Source organism: Cydia pomonella, chromosome 2 (genome assembly GCF_033807575.1).
Source record: "Cydia pomonella isolate Wapato2018A chromosome 2, ilCydPomo1, whole genome shotgun sequence".
Taxonomy (NCBI): Eukaryota; Metazoa; Arthropoda; class Insecta; order Lepidoptera; family Tortricidae; genus Cydia; species Cydia pomonella.
Genome location: NC_084704.1, coordinates 13,955,814 through 13,978,569, shown reverse-complemented (window position 1 = coordinate 13,978,569; position 22,756 = coordinate 13,955,814). Strand labels below are relative to the sequence as shown.

The window sequence follows — 22,756 nt, the reverse complement described above, 5'->3', positions numbered from 1 at the left end:
CAACAGTTTGTATCGATAGGCGAAATGCCGACCTTCTCCGAGCCCTAATGAGGCCACATGGCGTATCCCACGTGAGGTAATTGCCCGGGCCATAACGACCGGCAGCACATAAATAACTGTTTGTCTGTTTGTTTGTTGCCAAAGCCTTTATATGAATTATGAGACCTTGGAAATAGGTTGAAAATTGTTCGTCGATAGGCCACCCTTAATAGCCATGCCTATTTTGTTATGTTATTCTTAAAATATAGACACATTTAGTAGCAGTATGATTTTTGATATTTGCTTAAGCAAAACCATTATGAGTAATGTTATTTAAATTTGTATGAATAAAATTTAAAAAATTCAACTTAATTGTGTTTTCTACTAAATAGGCAAGGTAATCAATTCAATAATGATAATCGTTGGAAGCGAGTTAGTATTGTGTACAATTTACATTAGTATAGGTATAGGATATCATAAATAAATAAATATATATTATAGGACATTATTACACAAATTGACTAAGTCCCACAGTAAGCTCAATAAGGCTTGTGTTGTAGGTACTTAGACAAAGATATATGTATATAATATATAAATACTTATTTAAATACATAGAAAACACCCATGACTCAGGAACAAATATTTGTGTTCATCACACAAATGCCCTTACCGGGATTTGAACCCCGGACCATCGGCTTCATAGGCAGAGTCACTACCCACTAGGCCAGACCGGTCGTCATATAATAATAATATAATATTGATATCAATTATTGTACCCTTCAATATTGTATAGGTAATACAATTACCCTACAGGGGTAATACAATACAATATTTTGTATCTAGTGGCATCTACTTACCACCAGCGCCACTTTCTTTGTCCATTAATTAGGGCCAGTCAAAACGTGTAACTAATTCAATTTATCACACATTACATTCGTACATACAATTACATTCACAACGTTTGACAGCACTGCTAGTCGTGAAGGTGGTTATTTCGTTCGGTTAATTATAACCTGGCTATGGCACACTTAGAAGGGGTTATATTATAATAGTATGACTTGTCTAGATCAGTTACTGTAAATTAGAGATGTTTTAACAATGCATAATGAAACGATTAAAGGTGAAATTCGTGGTGGCCATGGCTAGTGTTGAATGGCGTAAATAAGTCAGGGTTTATTTTGCTTTTTCACATTTGCGTTTATACGAGTAGCAAATCACCGCACTATGCTCTAATTTAAAAAAAATATTTTTATTTTACCGATTTTAAGTTTTCTTTAGCTATACTAAGTTTTATCTTTAAGGTAACTAAGCAAAATCTTGATAAATCAGTAGTTAAGATCAAGGACAATTAAATTATAGAGAATAATTATAGCAGTCACCCTACGTAGATATGTTTTTTTAACAGCAAACACCCACGAATACGATTTTGTGTTTATAAATTCCACATACTGAAATGCCACTTCATATGATTACTATATAACCTATTGTTTTTTTTTGTTAAACATTGGTTATTGAACCTATAACTCAAATCTATTTTAGAAACCTATCAGAGCTTAATAAGATACGATCTCATTGTTCCAATAGGTACCTACTGACCTTTTTTTATTGTTATATATTAGTTGTATCATTTCCTACTAACAGTCGTGATTTGTCATATTTATTATTCTACCCTTCTATTACATCCCTCGCTGTCCCCCAGCAATATATGTTTATTATTATAGGCACTTGATGGGGCGTGGCCTCGGCTCGACAAATCGCATCTCTACTCTCTAGCCGGGATGCTGTGCGCTTGTGTTACAAATTAGATCTTATCTTAAGGCATTACAGTACAGACATTTGTCGGTGTACAAATGCAGGGTTTTGCATTTAGTATTTACTCATAATATTATGTTATATTGTCGGGAGTGCACATATTTACGTATTATTAAGACGTTTACTGAAAATATTCAATAACTATTCCAAAATTATTGGTAGTTAATTTAATATTTTAAGTATATATGTATATCTACCATGTAAACATAAAAGTAATTTTGAATGAATAAATAAATTCATAAATATACATAGTTGAAAGTTTATACATAATTACTGATATCAGTTTAAACTGTTTAAAATTCCATCAAAGTCGGTACCAGATACTTATCAAAGAAAAACCGTTAAAAATCGCAAATTAAAAACAGGACTGAATACGCAATCCACACAGGACTTTATCGCCTGCTCACGTATAATTAAAATACAAACTTACTTTAAGGAATTAAAGTTCACATTATAGTGACACCTGGTTAAGAAATACGAGCTTGGAATAATAATCGCGGATTGCAAAAGGGCAGGTGTTAGAACCTTAGTACTTTTCGTATATATTTATTAGCCATATATGTATGTTTAGGTACGTACGTATATTCTAAAGTGCGCAGGCGTCCGTAACTCCTAATTAAAACAGGAGCGGCTATTTCAAAGGAATAATGGCGTTATAAAATATTATTTACGCTATAATCGTTATCGTTATAAGTTTTTCCAAAGGCATTAACGTTTCTTGTTATTTTATGTATATTTGGCCGTAGTCCTGTGGAATATAAAATATTAAAACAGATTTTTTTTCTGACGTATCTGTACTTAATATTTATTACTGGTATATACTGATCAAAAATTCCTTATCCGACACATTCGTTTCGAGCATTCTTGAATGATAAATATCTTAAAATTTAATAAATAATTCTTGATATATATCAAGGATTATTATATAAAAGTCGATTATTGAATCGACTTTTATATAATAATATGAAACGATGATTTATATAATAATAAGATACTAGTATGAAAAAAATAATTTATATCTGAACCACGGCTTTTAGTTTTATTTTGTTATACAGTTTTTAGCTTGACAACTTCACATGTTACTGACAACTTACACTAGAGAGTTGAAACTGTAACTGAGTTGAAATCCGAAATTCCTTACTTATTTCTTCGAATTAGGTCCTATTGATGCCTTCATTCATCATTGACAAAATGACATATTCTACATGCATGAATAAAATAACAATAATATATTTTTTACTATTAACTACATGAATACTAAATTTCTTGCTTTCTGCCAGATGGGACTCTACATTAAGCATACGAGCCGGACTAAAACTAAAATTTAAATTTGTGCTTAGTATCAAATTAACATAATAATTTTTGTTGCAGTTGTGATGCACAAAGACAAGGAGGAGCTGCACGGGCACAGGCGCGAGCACTCCGCCTACGACCATGTCATGCCCGACGGAGAAATGTTCCTACAGGTGTGTGTAGAAATGTCTCTACTTACCTTCTCTTAGTTGTGTTACTTAAAGACGGGAGCCGCACGGGCGCTGACGCCAGCACGCCATGCCTGACAGGAAAATGTTTCTACAGAGAAGTCCGTCAATACATGTAATTATGATGCTTAATAAAAAGCCCTGACGCAAGCACTCTTCCTACCATCGTATCATGCCCGAAAAGCATATACAGCGTGTATTTTTAAAACGACTACATGATCAAATGGTAGTTAGTTTAGGTTGTAATGAACACACTTTCATAGATTTTATAAAAAATGGACGATTTATATTTTTCCATATAAAATAATTCAGCAAGCAACGTATCACTACATTAATTGAACTCAAAACGTCGCACTTAATGACGTGACGTCACAACTGTCACAAGTGACCATGATGTACGAAATACACTGTCGCTCGAATTTTTTTCAAATATTAAATATGCACTGGTGGTTACATTTAAAAAAACATTCAGAATTGTTTTATAGCACTAAAACCTATGTCTAGTTTAAGTTTGTGGTTATATCAAAAATACACACTGTATATTATTATAGGCATAAATATAGTGATTTCGGTATTTTATATACCGGATATGGCCTGTAACACGAGCAAATAATTAAAACATAGATTGTACTCCACAAACGATAAATAATAATTAAAATTTCTCTTTTTAATATAAATTCAATTGAATTTTCAATGTACGCTATCATTACGTCTAATTTTGTAATAGGTAAGTATATACATTGTGTCTTCGAATAAACTTTAAAAACTACAAAAGTACTTAATCAAAACACAAGTTATTTTTGAAAGACGCTGAACAAATATTGTTCAGTTTGAGAAGTACAGGCTAAAGAAAGCATTTTCTGTTGCAAAGCGACATTTAGTGTTATGTAACTGCCATAAACTGACTTGAAAGATAAAGTATGAAATTGTAGTAGGTAATGCTGTTTAGTGGAATCCATCTCTTAAATGAAATATGCATAAGAGATTTAGATAATGGTAATATGTACTTCGATTAAGCACCCTTAATACCCTTATGCATTCATATTACAAAAAAGTTCCGTATGACTTAAATATTTCCAGACATATTATTCTCTTCGACTATTTTCTCTTAGTCATAAATAAAAAAATAAAAGTTTTGGGTAAAGTATTACTATGTTAGATACGAGTATATAGCATTTACGAAAGAATTCTTTGCGAATAAATGAATTATTCGCTAATAAATCAATCCAAACTCAAGCAATAAATATCTGTTAGCTTCTGGGAGCGAATATTTTAAGTTTTGGCCGTGGACGCGTTTCCGCAGGCCCCATAAGCTTACTGTAAGTAATCTTTCCTGTAACTTCATAATTTCATTCATATGAAATCATTGATAATACTGTGTGTTCCTAGCCATTGGACAAAGCCGAAATGCACATAAGCATTAGGGTATTTAGAACCAGTATACAAAGTATCATAACAAGTGTAGCGGTTACGAGGAAATTAACAAATTACGATTTTTTTACTTTGGAGCAGCCTGTATATGTTAGTAGCTCCTGAGGTAATACATCCTCATAGAATAGTATGAAACCTTCTTCGACTTTTTGACTGTCTTTTTTATTTATGTTTATGACACTAAGAAGATTCTGAGTATAGAAGGTAAGGAGAACAATTAATGTGTATGAAAAGTGTCCACCATAAAACCTTAAATAGGTGGCGCCACGATACAACGCAAACAAATCTTTGATAAAAAAAAATCAAATCACTGACAGCGCACTTCACTCCGTCAATTACTTACTTCTAAGTTCGTGTCAGATCTTTGTGCTACCCTAGCGCCACCGGAGAGATTTCGAACTATTATTTACAGCTGCCAGCTGGATGGACACTTTAGCAACAGTTCTCCCATATGAGATTGTTCTCCTTACCTTTACCCTCCATAATTCTGAGTTTTAACAAATGTCATCCTTGACAAACATTTGCGAACAAATTTTCAAAAACATTGCCAATTATTAATACAGTATGTTTACATATTTTTGCTGTCGGTTATTGGAAATAACTTTTGAAAATTTATGTTCTTATCTTTTGTTCTAATTAAAAAAGATTAACGTTAGAGCATTTCTGGGAAGTAACCCGACGTGAGATTTCAGGGTGTGTACTTACATTGGTTAAAGACACATTGTACAAGAGAAAAAATGATAAGTATTTTTATTTAAATAAGTTTTTTTAATTGAAAATCTTTTTTTTTTCATTTATTTTATGCTTAAGTGTTGAATTGTGTGTTGAAGCACGTGTTAAGCCGATTTTGCATGAAAGGGGCAAATTGATGGTGGTCACCATGCCATAGGCTAGGTGGCTGGATGTCCGCTGGTTGCCAAAAGTAGGTGTTCATCTTCAAAAAATTAAGCATGTTTAACGTGAGTCAATGGACACACGGCATTGCAGTCAGCAGCGTTCATAACTCAAGCGCCAGCGGGAAATTGCCAACTCATGACTTTAGGAAAACTCGTCGCGCCTCGTCCACCGCCGGAAGGACTCGATTGAATTAGCTACTGTATGACTATAGGTACTTTACATAGGATCGCAAACACTAATGCGTTTTTTTTTAAATCTCTTAATAATATTTACTTTGGTTACACTGTGACATAGTTGAGTTGAGTCATATGTGAAAATAGACAGCCAAAAAATCCCTAAAATAATTACTTTAAATTTCACCTCAATAAAACTCCGGTAAATGTATGCGTGTGGAGAGTATGGAAGATATTTATAGTCATGTTAAGATATTTGTGAACACATTATTCAATATGATATATTTGGCGGCTATTTCATTGTCCCTAGGCACAAGATATAGTTTTCCACTAGGTAATCCAAATATGAAAAAAATATATATATATATCAGTTTTATGACACGTGTATATGATATTACTATAAATGTTCTTATTCATTTGTGAAAAGCCCTTAAGGACTATTCGCATTTTTTAAACATACAATATGTATTTTATATCAATTATGCAATATTAATTTTCAGGCGCTGAACGGCTTCCTGATGATCCTCACATGCGAAGGCGAGGTGTTCTTCGCAACCCACAGCATAGAGAGCTACCTCGGGTTCCACCAGGTTAGTTGCGACTACCCATTACAACGACTCATTCTCAAGGAGGAGCTTCCGCCATTCTTGGCACTCCACCATGCTAAAGAGAAATAAGGAAAAGTGCTCATTCCATGCATTGATAAAAAAAAACTATTTACATAATGTTTTAAGCAAGCTTTGCAAAAACTTGTTTACAAAAGTAGTTAACAAGCAGATACGTCTGCGAGCGATACTCCAAATTTTATATTAAAGGAAAATTAACTTAAACTTAAATAACGTAGCTTTTTCCATTTTTTCCTTTAATATAAAACTTAAACTTGTTTACAGTTAGATTTAAGCCTAATAAGTAGATTTATAACGTGTTTTCTAAGCGTCTTTATAACGTTATAAACACGCTTTAAAACTTATTGTAAGTACGTACTTATAATAAGTTTTACCATGCATTCCACACAACTTATTATTATTAAATACAGAAAGCCATATATGGAGTCAGCTCACTTATTTCTCTATAGGCAATATGATCATGGAGAAAAAGCGCTGGTGGCCTAGCGGTAAGAGCGTGCGACTTGCAATCCGGAGGTCGCGGGTTCGAACCCCGGCTCGTACCAATGAGTTTTTCGGAACTTATGTACGAAATATCATTTGATATTTGCCAGTCGCTTTTCGGTGAAGGAAAACATCGTGAGGAAACCGGACTAATCCCAACAAGGCCTAGTTTACCCTCTGGGTTGGAAGGTCAGATGACAGTCGCTTTCGTAAAAACTAGTGCCTACGCCAAATCTTGGGATTAGTTGTCAAGCCGACCCCAGGCTCCCATGAGCCGTGGCAAAATGCCGGGATAACGCGAGGAAGAAGAAGGCAATATGATCATGCTCAGTGCAGTATCCCGTCCAGCGAATATATAGAATACTCGCAAAGACCTAGCTTGCCTGATCGATAATGTCAAAAATCTTTAGCCCACGTGTAACGATGATTTGCTTTACCATGTTTTAGTCCGCTCCCAAGATACGTATCACCTATTTAAATGAATCTGTCGGTATCTTTATACCTTTATTTACGAGTTAGTGTTTGTGGTTTTTAGGGTTCCGTTGTCAAACAAATAAACAAATAAATATATGATGACAATCTTACACAGATCGACCTAGCCCCAAACTAAGCAAAGCTTGTACTACTCGTATGATATAAATACTTATACAGATAAATACATACTTACTTCTAGAAAACACCCATTACTCACGAACAAATATATCGTTCGTCATCACACAAATAAATGCCCTTACCGGGATTCGAACCAGGGTCCATCGGCATCATAGGCAGGGTCACTACCCACTAGGCCAGACCAGTCGTCCCATTAACCCCTTAGAACCCTTATAGTTTTGCCATCTCCGTATGTCTGTCTGTCCAAAGCTTTGATCTGTAGTCGTTTGTGCTAGAAAACTGAAAGTCAAAAAAATACATCTAAAAAAATATTTTTGTTAGGGTACGTAAGAACGTGTAAATTTTACGCCTCAACCCTATATTGTAATGTGTTTTTGGATAGATATGTCAAAGCGAATACAGGTCTTCAACAAACATTTTATGGTAAAGTGAATATTTTCGGAAATAATCGCTTCGAAGGAAAAAAAATGTGTGTAACTTTTGAACCATGGGTCCAAAAAATATGAATAAATCGTAAAAAAATAGAGCTTAATAAATATATTCAGTGAAAACTTAAGCGAACATGGTCTTTCCTTCATAGTAAAAAGTCGCAAAAACTCTTCCCTTCATAGTAAAACGACGTACAAAGCGCATGTGAATACCTTCACACTACCTTTTGCTTGTTATGTAGTACATGACACCCTGTCAAGGTCTATTGTGACGGGCGGGTAACTACAGAACTACACTGAGCAGGGCCCGACATGCTTTTGGCCGGTTATTTAGGTACAAGTATAAATATATAGAGTTCAATGGCGAGACCTTTTCACGATATTCATTCGATATGCTCATAATTTCCTTAGTTCAAATAGTGCCAATCGTTTCAAAACGTCATAAGTCTCACCTAATACATATGTTCCAGTGTTGCCGACTGCCAAAAGTTGCAAGTATTTTTTGTACGAGTATTCGGTGGCTGAAAAAACCTTCACTTCATAGCTGGTTTAATTTGTCACTGGTTAATTTGATTTAGTGGTAATTAACCCTAATTGTTGCTAATCACGAAACTTGCGGTGATTAATCTCTAAATAAGGAACTACCTTTGTATAAATACATTTTGCATAAAATTTTATGAGTTAACTACTTATGTAATTTTATTATTACATAATGTCATAACAGTATTAAGCAATATTCCTATGTAGGTTATAAGTAAATAATATGTATATAAGAAAAGCAAAATAGACTAAATTATTTTCGCTTAATGTCAAATATTTAAACAAGTAACATTTTAATTACTTATTCACGAAACTTTTTCTTGCAATAAAAATATTATATTCGACGATAAACCTTTGCAGTAACCACCCCATTTTATCGGTTAAGCTTTTTATCGGACTAGTCATAAAAAGAAAAAAAATATGGCCGCTTCAAGGGTTCCGTTGGACATGATGGTTATTAGTATGACGTGTAATATAACATAATATATGTAAATTGTATTTAACGTAATTACTACCATTATTAAACTTGCAAAACATTAAAATACCTTTTTTTCCTTTGATGTCTTCAAAGCAATTGTAGACACTACTTACTTTTATTGCGCAATATGTTATTCAGATAGGTAGGTAGTTTACTAAATTAGGTATATCACTGTGCTGTTTATAAAATTATGAGTAAGTAACAATATTATATCATTAAATATCGGTTTAATTTATAATGTAATAATGGAATAATTAACATTATGTAACTAATCTACATTCTGTTTATTTATTTTCATATTATTATCCTTATTGCATTATCCCATTACAGAAAAGTACCTAAACTAAACAACGACCTATTAATGTTTATCGAAAGGCATCAAGTTAAAGTGTGATCTAAAATATCATCTAGTAGAAAGTGAGATTGAACATGGAGTTTATCAATTCACGTGAGAATATCAAGTTTCTTGACGCCTAATATACAAGAATCGAAAGGAACCCTAAACTACAACACGAAAAAAAACGTGACAAAAAGGCCGCATTTTTAAAAACTTGCTCATTAATAAATGCCCTCCGCATTACGGCTAATAAAGCCCGCGGTGAAATATTGCTATCAGAAGTAAAAACCCCAATTTCGCTCCAAATCCGACCCCTTATAATAAAACTTTCACTAAAGGAGCATGGTATAAATTTTATTCCCCCGCTTGCTTTTGTTTATGCTCGAGGCAACCGAGTTATTTCGTTACCTGACTGACTATTTAGCATAGATTAAATGTTTATAGAAAGTCAATGCCACTCATAAAACTCAAAACTATAAAAAGGCTACAATTGGTTTTTAATTTAATGTAGTGGTTGTAATTGGCGCAAGTTAAATGTAAAGAGCTAGGTATCTTATGTTTGGTTTTACTTGCGAACACGTTGTTTAGTCAGTAATAAAGTATGTTTACAATTATCTGCTTATTACTACATTTCTTAAATGTTCGCATGCCTTATAAGGCAAAGTTTTACTCGTTTTTATAAATATCTGTTAACATGCGAAATAGCAGCTGAGCTGAAAGCAATGTTCATAATAAGAAAAATATTTCTAAATATATGCGTTTAGTTCAGCTAGCTATTAGACATCGCTTAGTTTTAAGTGTATTACTTATATACAATGCCTCTTCTATCGCTATAATCTTTGTCAGTAGGGGTATCTGGTGATTAAACAAATCGATTTTGGAATCATTAAATCGGCCGGTACTTGCTACTTCCTGGCGTGTGCACGTGCCCGGGGTACGTCGAGCTAAATAGAAGGGCTCCGGGAATCCCTCGATCTGTGTTTGTCTACAATTATCCCTTTAACACGAATAAAAAAATACTAAAGGTTTCATATTGCTTATCAATGTGAAAAAAATTCATTATTGTACGTATCATCACACAGTGTGTATACCTGTGCCCAAAATTCCAAAAAATATATAATTAGCATCCGTAAATATTAGATGATGCGAATTCAAGAATAAATTTTTTGGCAAAAAAATAATCTTTGGTACAAACTTTTATCGCTAACTGTATTTTTCTTTCCACAAGCAACTAATACTCATCGATATTGTAACAACCCCAAACGCAATTAGTTTGCGTTATTTTATCACAGAGATCCCATGGCCAGCTCCTGTCACCATCATCAGATCAGCTCCATGTCATCATAATATTGCATTGTCATCCGATGCAAAATATTAAGCTCCATCGGAAATCCGGAAGTGGGTCAAATTTGTCTTACAAAATTTAACTCACACTAACATTTATTTTATTTATTATTTTATTTTATTAATTACATTACTCTCTTGCATTCATCAGTCTTACACCTTTATAATAAGCGTTAGGTTAAATAGGTTCTCTATTGCCTATTATTATTTCCCTCCGGTTTATGTTATCTTTATGAAGCTGCCACAACAATTATGATGCATTGGGAAAATTGATACCGCCCTGACATAAAGTGTATTTTGCCTTGACTCGATTGTTTTCTTTTCGCGGTACTCCTGTGCCATATCGTTCCCGAGTCAGGAGCGCACCAGGTGGCGTATCGATCGGCCACTACACCTCCTAACTTGATGTTTCACTCTATATTATAAATGAGGTCAGATGGTTCCTTTGCGCTCCTTTGTTGGTTGAGTGATTTTCTCATAAATGCAACATATCTACTAATATAAATTAATGTAATGAAGGTATATTAAATGCGCAGAAACTATACTACTTGACGAACATATTTTACATTTCTGCTTTTTTTTTTAGTGATATATTACTTTCTTATTGGAAATGTGCGCATGGGGTTATATAATGATTTCTTTCAGTTCATCAGTACCAATTTTGTTGGTCCTAAATATATCCTCCATAAAAACGTATTTTCAAGTCCATCATGACTATATAAAACTGAACTAAACTCAAAAACGGGTCTCCTAAGATGCATATCAAAAAGTGGCAATTGCGGTATTGTCGTTATTAGACTGGATTTACTGTCTAGCCCAGTCTAATGCCTGTAACTTTAGTACACGACTTGATTGTCAAATATACTCTGCATTCCAAGGCAAAGGACACTTTATATTGACTCATAAATACGGTTCTCATATAAAAATAAAATCGTACACGTTCAAAACAATTTAAGATTACCACATCGATCGATGTTTGAAAGCTTGTTGCAGAAACAAAGGGATATCAACAAAACACAGCTCTACTCCATAGCAACGGCTACCCCAAAAGCAATTACCCAACAAATCATCCTCTGACGTTTAATGCCTGCAATATGTTCCCCCACTCTCACTAACCTTTTGGGGTTTTGTGTATGAATCATTTACATGTCACCGGGCCCTAGTACCGTGCCCTGAGCGACCCCATTGATTTTCAATTAGTTCCTTGCAGCACGCTGCATTATCCATATTTACACGGTCTTTGTTACATGATGTGCTAAAGCGCTGTTTTTTTAACATAAAGTATCCAACCCCAATCAATATTACACCCTAATTCATTATTGTTAAGATTGACATTTACATTATAGAGTATGGAATTAATATGTCCATCTTCGTTACAGATGATTTGATGATCGAGTCGAAATCGATTATTTAGGGCTATTTCGTATTTTATTAATTTATGGTTGGATGATGACTAGGTTTTTTTGGAGTTTGCCTTGATTTTATTGTTCCTTTATTGTTTTAGTGTGCTTTGTATTAGATACAATAATACAATCTTAATCGTTTGTGTAATTTTTGGATTTTTAGTAATTCTTGAGTTTCATCAAATCATAAACATCAAACATTTATTTCTATTCCAGTCAGACATAGTACACCAGTCGGTCTACGAGCTAGTCCACTCTGAGGACCGAGAAGAGCTGCAGCGGCAGCTGCTGTGGAACTCTTTCCTACCTCCTGAAGTTAGCAATCTTACGCTCCAAGATGTTTTGAGGCCTGAGAGAGCGCATCTGCTCGAGAGAAGCTTCACTGTACGATTTAGGTGCCTGCTAGACAATACTTCGGGGTTCTTGGTATGTATTTATAAATAGTAAGTAAGTATTTAGGAATGGCAATTCGTGGACGAAATTCGATTTTATCGGACGATGCGAGGCTAAGTCCGACAAAAATACGAATCGCTTTTGCCCAAACATGCGAGGAAATAATGTATGATACCTAATAAATTATTTAAGCATCTATGATCACTCGAATTAACTTTCACATCAAAAACGCCAAAAACAATTTCCCTCCGTACATTTTTTTAAGTTGAAGGGATTGAGGCATAACTCGTATCGCCATATTTATTCAAGTTATGTGTGTAATATAAAATTAGTACATTTGCACGCTATTTCTACACACCTTAGGTCCTTTAAAATTCGTGGACATCGATTTTATTAAGCAGTAATTACACGATCATATAAGTGTTGTATTTCTTTATAGAAATACAGATCAATGATCACCCTATCTCTATCGCTAAAACAGTAAAGTATTTGATTTTCTACTCTATTTTTTCTACAATAAGGTGAACATTTCCGAACATGGAGAAAATTATATTACTTAACATATCCCTGAAACTCAAAATTGTGCTCAGCGTCATACTATATTTACAACTATAGAAGATTAAGAGGCTGTCAATACCCAATGTCCTTGAAATTGATGTTACTTAAACAGTTTTTTAAGAAAGACTATTTGTTTTAGTCAAGTAAGAAAAATATATGTTCATATTAATTATATTTCAAAGACCGTGGTTGTACTCGAGACACGATTGAACGAAATCGGCTCGATAGAAAATAATTGCACAGATTGGTCTTAAAATCACAATTAAACGGTTTTATGTCTTTATTGTTTTGACTTATGGGCCTGCAATTAAAATCACAATTTCAAAACATTTATATCTAAACCGTGGTTGAGTAAAATATTACACTAATAATCCACTTTTTTATATTTAAATATTTTTCTTATTATTCCCTTGCCCAGGCCCAGTAACATGCGACAGTGCTATCTCATTTACTCCGATACAAATAGACAGTGTGCGCGCTTTAGGTATTGACAGAAGATTTTTCGAATTTGTCAAATTATTAGTACGAGTACACATCACTTATAGATAAACACAAAACGATAAAGATTCGTTTATATATAATCTTTTCACGTCAGCAGCTGGAACAAGGGTAATTTGCTGCTTAAAAACAGTGAGCAAAATCGCATTTTGCTCACTGAGTGAGACAAAATAACATTCAAGTGACCTTCATATTCGAATGTCATTTCAACGTGCGGGGCCTAATACAAGTTCGAAGTATTTGGATTCTATTGTCTTTGTCCCTTTCACGTCATTAGCAAAAAGAAAGAGACAAAAAAAGTGCATACGTAATTCAACGATATATTGACGGTTTATAATAGACCCTCGAAATAAGTCAGACCGCATCGTTCCAAAACACCCTACGAGTCTTCATTCGTAATAATTAATTAATGAAATAAAAGTTTAAAATTTAACAAAAATACCATATTTTACGTATTTTATTATACAATCAAAACAATGTACTTATACAAATTTACGCAATTGTTACGCAGTAAATAATTCTACTTAACGACTTTTCACGATCTCTACTATAGTTGACAAATAGTAGTATCCGCAATTCGGACCGTATCTTACAAAGTTTTTTTTTTAACAAAAAAAAGTTGACGATTGAACTGTCAATTGATGTTTGTTAATTCATTATTTTCGTATCATTTTATTGAAATTTCTTTCGTTTTGTTTTACTGCGGTAATTAAAGTTAATTGTTAGAATACCTTCAGAAAACATGAGTGAAATAGTGATGAAGACGGATTACATTTTTTCAGGTTGTATTTTTTGATGGCTGACTGACGTGAAAAATTTTGTGTACTACACGAGATCAAAGTTATTTACATCTCGTGCGCTTTTGAGTCCCTTACTACGCTCAAGATTCTAAATTATTATAGAATCTTTCGCTTGCAAGGGACTCAAAACAAGCACTCGAAGAAATATCAAACTTTGCTCTCTTGTTGTACAAATAACTATTTTACCTTTCACAGAGGTTAGATATCCGGGGCCGAGTCAAGATCCTACACGGGCAGAATAAAAAGACGGAAGAGCCTCCGCTAGCGTTGTTTGCAATATGTGCCCCCTTTGGACCACCAAGCTTACTGGAAATTCCTCAGAAGGAGGTCATGTTCAAGAGCAAGCACAAACTAGATCTTTCGCTCGTGTCTATGGACCAAAGGTAAGTATTACATATAATATGTATTAGATTAGAACATCCGCTTATACAAGTCAGTAATATCTCAATCAGTGCGCAGCATTATAATAAGGATTTAAATGGTTTTATTTGTTTCAATATGAGAATATCATATTTTGACGGAATGTGCACAGAATAAAAGCGATAAATAAGCGTTACTAGCTACTCTCATATAGGTACTTTTTAGAGCATCTTAGCTGTACCGACATCAGAAGAGGCAGAAAAGCTATGTATATATATATATAATTTATGACGACCGGTCTGGCCTAGTGGGTAGTGACCCTGCCTATGAAGCCGATGGTCCCGGGTTCAATTCCTGGTAAGGGCATTTATTTATTCGTGTGATGAGCATGGATAGTTGTTCCTGAGTCATGGATGTTTTCTATGTATTTAAGTATTTATAAATATGTATATATTATATATATCGTTGTCTAAGTACCCGCAACACAAGCCTTATTGAGCTTACCGTGGGACTTTGTCAATTTGTGTAATAATGTCCTATAATATTTATTTATTTATTTATATGTTTTAGATTTTTTAAACGGTACAATACTATCCCATAAGTAGATATGCAAGGTACGATGAGACTGGCATAATCATGTAACTGAGTGAAATTCCTAAATAATAAATAGATAAAAGAAATATATATATATATGAGAATATGAGATTTGCAACAATGATGACTAATTAAAAAATAGACCTTAAAAATATAAAACATTTATTGAATGAATATTGTTGTATATTTACAGGGGTAAGATGCTTCTAGGGTACACGGACGCAGAACTGGGGAACATGGGGGGTTACGACTTAGTACATTACGATGATCTAGCCTATGTGGCCAGCGCTCATCAAGAATGTAAGTATTTATTTTAAAATATACCGATCTTATTAATTTTATTCATGTCTGTTAAAACAATCTTGCTTTCATTTATACAAATACGAAATAAAAAATAACCCGTCTTTGAAAAGAATTTAAAAAATCTTAGATGGCTCACTGTCATAAAAAAAACTTTTTCACAGTAAAAATAGTTGCTGCAAACCATAGTAGAGGTAGCATTTAATATTTTTCGAATCCAATGACATTGCTGCCATGTTTTGAGTTACACATATGAATCTGGAAAACATTGTTTCAGTATTAAAAACGGGTGCTTCCGGCATGATCGCGTATCGCTTCCAGACCAAAGAAGGGCAGTGGCAGTGGCTGCAGACCTCATCGCGGCTGGTTTACAAAAACTCCAAGCCCGACTTCGTTATTAGCACACATAGGCCGTTAATGTGAGTAAGACATTGCCGTTGTATGTTTTGAAATCGGCGTATTTGTCCATATTTTTTGAGCAATGATTAAATAAGAACGGTTAACAGTTGAGACTTTACTCACTGGAAATGTTTATCTGTTTACAGGGAGGAAGAAGGCCGCGACCTCCTCGGCAAGCGGACCATGGACTTCAAAGTTAGTTACTTGGACACGGGACTTACAAGTCTGTACTTTTCGGAAACGGAACAGCTTTCAGGCTGCGAGTCTACCGTCACCACCCCTCCCCGAAATGCACGCCGCTACAAAACACAACTTCGAGACTTCCTTTCCACCTGTCGGAATAAAAGACGGGTGCCTTCCACACCGGCTCCGCCTCCTGTAGACTATCTAGCCGCTGATGCCGTCGCAGCAGCGTATACTAACCTAAACGGAGCCTACACCGCACCGTACGGAGAATACCCTCCAGCTCCCGCCTTACATTATGCCCCGCCGCCTTTGGATGATAGGTTCCTCACGGCCGACAATATCTTCCATCAATATAAACCACTATCGTACCATTACACTCCTTACACGCCTAATGGCTTCCTAGAACCGGCGCCGCCACCCGGATACGACGTGGCGCCGACGTACCATAGGCCCCCCTCTAGAGAATACACATACGTGGATACTAGCGGAAGGTACATGAGTCCTGTAACGGGGCAAGAAAGGAGATCCCCTAGTATTGTGCCCGGGCCGAGTCCTGGTGGGTCCAGCGGGTCTGCGGAACATGAACGAATGCAGCAAACGCAGCCAGCAGAGGTGCCCAGACAGACTGTCCTCATGTGGGGCGCTGGCGGGACGGCTCAAGAAGTACCAGTGGAGTACTCCCCTCCCCAGGTTTGGCGCTACCACCCATCACATTATCACACCGCTGAAGCGACACAATGATTTTTAGTAGCCTTTTTTGCGTGCAATTGTTTTGTTTTAAGTAGATTATGGGATTTGATGAAACTATCGGATAACTTTTGCACCTACGATTGTAAAAAAAAAAATCGTATACACCTGTACCACCTGGGCCGTATTGCATAATAAAATAAAAGCTATTAGTGATTTTACATACATAAACAAAAATAGTATTAGCTTGTATTTTATATGCAATAGGCCCCTGTATATTATAAAAAAATATGAAGACAGTGTTCTAATTCACTAACAAATAAAATTAAAATATCTGTCATAATACAATCATAAAATAGGTACCAACAACGTTTCGTAAAAATATAAAGCTCAACGTGGAAACTGAATGAAACTGATATAAATTAGCAGTACCTAATCATTTGTACCATCATCAAAGTTTAGCAATCACTATGATTGGTAAATTAATTTTAGGGTAAAGGTAATTTTGACGACAGTTCCATCAAATTCGTGTCTTCAAAGTTTTGTTGCGTGACTTCGTTAATGAAATAATTAACTAGATTGTTTACTTTTAACAATATTACTATCATTACGAAACTTCCTTATCACGCGTCAAAACAACTTGTTACCAGGAGTTTATTTCCTTAAATCTTATACCTCGCTCAGTCCAGTCTTAGTTTCTTTACTAAGACTTAGTCCAAAGATCGTAAGACCAAGTTTCTTACGTTTTTTCGACTTGCTGTATTTTTTGTAATGGATATTCTAGACAAAAATTTGACATCGGCTACAAGCAAAAAGCATTGCCTACTCATGTGTTCCTTTTCAATTTTCCTATAGCTTATAACTAATTAAATATTAAAACCATAGACCGTTCAATTCAACTGAACGTAACTTCTAGTAGGTAATAAAACTCATAATAGTGTTATAAAGCGAAATATGACCTTGATCGACATCGGAATCATCTTGCATCTGTTTTTACGGAATGATTGATTATCTTTAAATTGTAGTTTGACGCCTGGGGTCTTTGATTTTAAACAATCCAAGTTAAGAATAGTCTATACATATAAGTAATTATTTTTGAAATGTCTATTTTTGTCTAGAGGTATCCAAAGACATGACCTTTGCATTGATTATAGGCCATGTCAGATACAGGGTCCTTCCATTTTCTTCAATGTAGATAAATATCTTGTAAAAATTAAAATGTTCTTCTATGCGAGAATTATGAAATATAGTCCATTTTGTAGTTAGGTTTTAATTTAATATCATGCAATGAGAGTTTTAGCAATAAATTGTAAATATTTATATTAAATAGTAATAAAATGCTTGGGCTTTGTATTGAAATATAGCTTAGCTCGCGATTAATAAAAATTGAGCATTTTTAAATGTATGGTATAAAAATTGAAAGGATTAATAGAAAAAGATTCCTTTCAAAATATCTGCTGATGTTTGGTATATGCTGCTGCTGATATCTGCTGATGGCAGTGCAGTCAAATACAAAATTAGAAGTTAAGGGCTTTACTCCATGATTATTTATTATAAAATTGAAGGAAAAACAACCTAGAATTATACATATCAATTTAAAATAAGCACCGTTGTATTATCATAAAAATTCCGATAAAAACTTTTTAAGATTTTCGTTAAGTACCTTCATTGGGTTTTATTTTTCGAGTGTTATGCGCCACACAAAATTTTAAATTGACGAATCTACTTTTTCCAAGTCTACTTATAGTCGGCACACTGTAAGAATTTCCATTTCACAGTTAAATCCTAATATATGAAGATAATTATTAAAAATTAACCATAGTGTATATCCTTGATATAGTTTTGTTTTAGCCATGAACTTTTACTTTAAACTCTAATCACTACACCTTAGAAAATAAAGTCCCCCGCTGCGTCTGTCTGTGTGTATGTATGTTCCCGATAAACTCGAAAACTACTGAGTAGATTTTCATGCGGTTTTCACCTATCAATAGAGTGATTCTTGAGGAAGGTTGAGGTGTATGATTTATTAAGGTTTTGTGTAATCCGTGCGCAGCCGGGGCGGGTCGCTAGTTAACTATACATCACAGAATGTTTCCTTTTATGGTTTTAAGTAAATGTATTAGATGTAATAACTGACAAATAAAATAAAAATGGTTTTGATTATCAGTTAAACGGTAGGTCTTAGCTTCATAAATAAAAGGGTAAATTCATAACTATCAAATGTCATTTCTTACATTGCGCCGACTATACTTACCTACTTGGCAAATATAAGTAGATTGATTGAGTAAGATGTGTAAAATCTAAGACAATTTCGTGCTTCGAATTTAACAGGTAAACGAGATGGCGCTGTACAGTTCCATACATTTTGCGTTAACGTTGATTCTCAAAACTAGTCGTTTAACAATTCAGTGACCACAAAACATATGGCGCAGTACAGCGACCGATGGCAGTTTTAATTATTTTTATTAAACAATCAGTAACAAATCTTGCTATAACCTTGGCCTGACTGGACTTGGTAGCAAAAAACGAGCTTGTATGCTGTTGGAATGAGTTTGTCACGCGTAGTGTCGCTGACCCAGCACTACCACTGCCTTGCCAACGTCATTTTGTATCAGCACCTATGTACATACACTTTGCGTGCCTTTTTCTCTTCCAATTTATTAATCGTACTTTTATTGTGCTACAGTGATCGGATTGGCAAGGCAGCGACTCCACCGACAACTAAGAATAAGTTAGTCTAAAATTCGTATATTACGAAAAACACTTGACATGCGATAGTCAAACATTTAGAATTTTGGAGCTTTAGCTGCATACTTGTTTATCGATTATTTTAATAATAATTGACAACATTTCTTGTATCTAAAGCCAACGCATTTAAATCGGTATTTTGTATTTGATACTTAATTATCGCTTTCCAGAAATCATCTTTAACCTGACTAGTGTATTTCGTAATGTACACAGAACTCTCTCTTCTTACTTACGAGTATTACGAGTAAGGTATATTCTCTGAAAATTCAAATATTGATAAAAACGGGTTTCATTATTTTTGTACTATTTGAGCCAATGAAATAACAAACAATTATTCCAATCTCTAATTTAATTTATTATAGATAAGCTCATAAGTGTGGCGCAACATGAAATGAAAAGATGTGAAAATAACCTTACGCACGCAGACTTGATGGATGAAGTTGCTGTGACTTCTAAGTAAGATATCTAAATAGACCTTCTTTTAAATAGACGATCTTGCGTACCAGAGTAACCAACCTTACTTTCTTTTTAGGTGATACAAGATATATATACATATACGCGATTCATTTTTATGATTATTTTTTACTAAGTACTTACCTCTAACAGCAAATAATGAGTACATTCGCGTACAATGGTGTTATTTTTAACTCCGTTAACTTCGGGGTATGGCTAAATACATTTAAGGGAAATTGAATGGCATAGTATTCTTTTTTCGTAAAATGTAATTAATAGTGTTGTTGTAACACGGAAATTATATTTAAAATCCACCAAGCAATAGGACACTATGACATATCAATGACATTTAGAATATCGATCGTCCGAGATAGTAGCAAATGTATAAACTCATACTGAACGCTAATCAATATGTAAACAGGCCCTAAGATGTACACGCTCGTTGGCACTGTATTAAATAAAAATAAATCATTAATTGAATAAATGGAATTAATTAGAATAGGAATTCTTTGAGGAAGTTACTTAATTTAAGCTTAGGAATGCACCCGTGAAATTAAGGGACTTTCAAAAAAATACCATGTATATACATGAGGTATCACCTAAAAAAATCTCCTGTATTTGTAGGAATAAAATATCTCACTTGGTCTTTTTCAGAGGTTCTACAAGTATACGGGAAGAAACAAAGATATAACAAAAAATAAATCCACCAATTATTAATTTAGTATTTGGGAAAAAGAAACAAAATGTTTTCTTAATTTTTCAACACACTTGCTCAAAACGACGTTTTTATTCCACCGATTTTTGGCTCATAATCCTAGATATTAAACACGCGTGCTTTTTCAGTATATTATAACACTTGGGCTTTTTCATTATATTATCCAACTGAGTTAAGAAGGTAACTGGTTGCAAAATTATCTCGTAAATTACATTAATGAATAAACATAACAATTTATCGATTTGATCTCCATCCGTCGAATAGAAATACGAAAATATCAGCTTTTTTACATTTGTTTTATTGGCTGTTTGTCGATTTCGTTCGCGCCTTTGCCTTGCGCGCGCATTGGAATCGTGCGTAAAAAAAATAACGCGCCAGCCATTTTTCGTATTTGTCTTAAAATTGGAATAGTTTTGCATGTTTTTAGTTTATATATTGACGGAAATGTCATTTTTAAGCATTGAAAATGAAGAACACATAAAATTGACGCTGCCAGTAATACTAATAGAGGCAAGAGCCGAGAACGATAGCCTGTTACCATCAAAATCGGGTGAAAAATAATTGGCAGCATATGAAACTTTTGTTCAATGGAAAATCAGCAAAAACGCCGTCTTTCTTGGAAGTGCCTACAAGCCCAGCTCGCTTTGGTGCAATTATTCGATGTTACTGTAAGCCACCATTTTGAAAATTGTAGGTACTTTTACTGTTTTGGCAAAACAAATCGAGTTTATAAATTTTGTTTTTTCCTCGCAAGTGTGTTGAAAAACGTCGTATGAGACGCGTGTGCTATGGTCATTACACACATCGGCTTTCTTATTGCACAATATCGCCTCGTGTGTAAAGACCAACTTAGCACACTTGTATCATAATGTACTATTACGTATCTTGATGCACAAAGCAAAAACGTTCATGCTGCATAATGTTTTGGAAATGGATAAAAATAAACTGTTTTTTACAGATACTATTAAATTTAAACCTCAGTAACAGTAAGGTTGCCGTTATTCTAAACGAAAATATTGTTCCCTTTGCTATACATAAGTATAGGTAATTAGGTACCTATTTACTTGAGTTTATCCGAAACCCGTTGCCCTGAACTTAAACAAAAAAATTAATTTGTAAACGTGGAAGTAAGCAATATGAGTAATTGTGTTCAAACATATGTAATCATAAAAGGCTACACCAATCTCATTCCCCTGGCTAATACCTATTCGCAAATTCCCAGAAGATTCTCAGCAGTTATGGTTGTAGATGGAACTTGGTACGGGTTATTCTATACAGTCACCAAATATGAGATGCTAATAAAGCGGCATCTCCTGGGAATTTGCGAATCAGTATGGCCAGGGGGATGAGATTTTGTAGTATGACCCAAAACACTTTAAATCATAGTAACATAAAATATGCTCTAATTTATTGATTAAATTGTAAATAAATATTTAGTTCTACGCTTAACTATGTAACATTAATTATTCATAATTATTTAAATGAACATAATAATGAAAATATCCAAACAGTTTCTGTATTTATTTTAGCATAGAATACCTACATTATAATGTAATTAAAAGAAAATTAAATAAAATTTTTCATGCCACACATGACTTTGTTTTGTTTTTTTTTTTGCTAAGGACATTTTGAGATGCCGTGGTGGGAGTAGACCGGCTGAGCAAAGGTAAAGCGGAATAAGCGTCTTACAAGATTATTATGTATTTACCTACTTCTGAAAGTTTTAAATTGATTTTAATTTAACCACAAAAGGTAGTAAAGATTCTCGTTGTTCTTCAAAAACTGATGAGAAATACTACAATATTTTTTTCTAAAAAGCGAAACCTATAAACCAAGAATATGTTATGCTGAAGCGATCGACATCAAAACTAAAGTGATTTTCATAGAAAAAATACCGAAAACTACAAACAAGTGTTTTCGTATAATTCACTGTATAATTTGTTAGATATGCCGAATATGAATATCATATTTTCATATAGACATTAATTTGACATCACCACACTTTGTACATTATAAATGCCAAGCTTAATCCGACTATCTA

At 34.1% G+C, this 22,756-nt stretch overlaps 1 protein-coding gene across 2 annotated transcripts in view; it reads left to right on the top strand.

Moving 5' to 3' along the window:
- Positions 1 to 22,756, top strand: part of LOC133534451 (aryl hydrocarbon receptor) — a 143,392-nt gene extending 120,636 nt beyond the window's left edge. The window contains exons 2-9 of one of the 2 annotated variants that reach the window (XM_061873571.1): positions 3,163 to 3,257; positions 6,274 to 6,363; positions 12,241 to 12,450; positions 14,469 to 14,656; positions 15,421 to 15,527; positions 15,805 to 15,946; positions 16,073 to 16,802; positions 19,486 to 22,748. In XM_061873571.1, coding sequence (XP_061729555.1) covers positions 3,168 to 3,257; positions 6,274 to 6,363; positions 12,241 to 12,450; positions 14,469 to 14,656; positions 15,421 to 15,527; positions 15,805 to 15,946; positions 16,073 to 16,802; positions 19,486 to 19,488 — 1,560 coding nt within the window. In that variant the 5' untranslated portion in view covers positions 3,163 to 3,167 and the 3' untranslated portion in view covers positions 19,489 to 22,748. Of the gene's footprint in view, positions 1 to 3,162; positions 3,258 to 6,273; positions 6,364 to 12,240; positions 12,451 to 14,468; positions 14,657 to 15,420; positions 15,528 to 15,804; positions 15,947 to 16,072 lie in introns of both variants that reach the window. The other variant, XM_061873572.1, reaches the window with a different exon arrangement.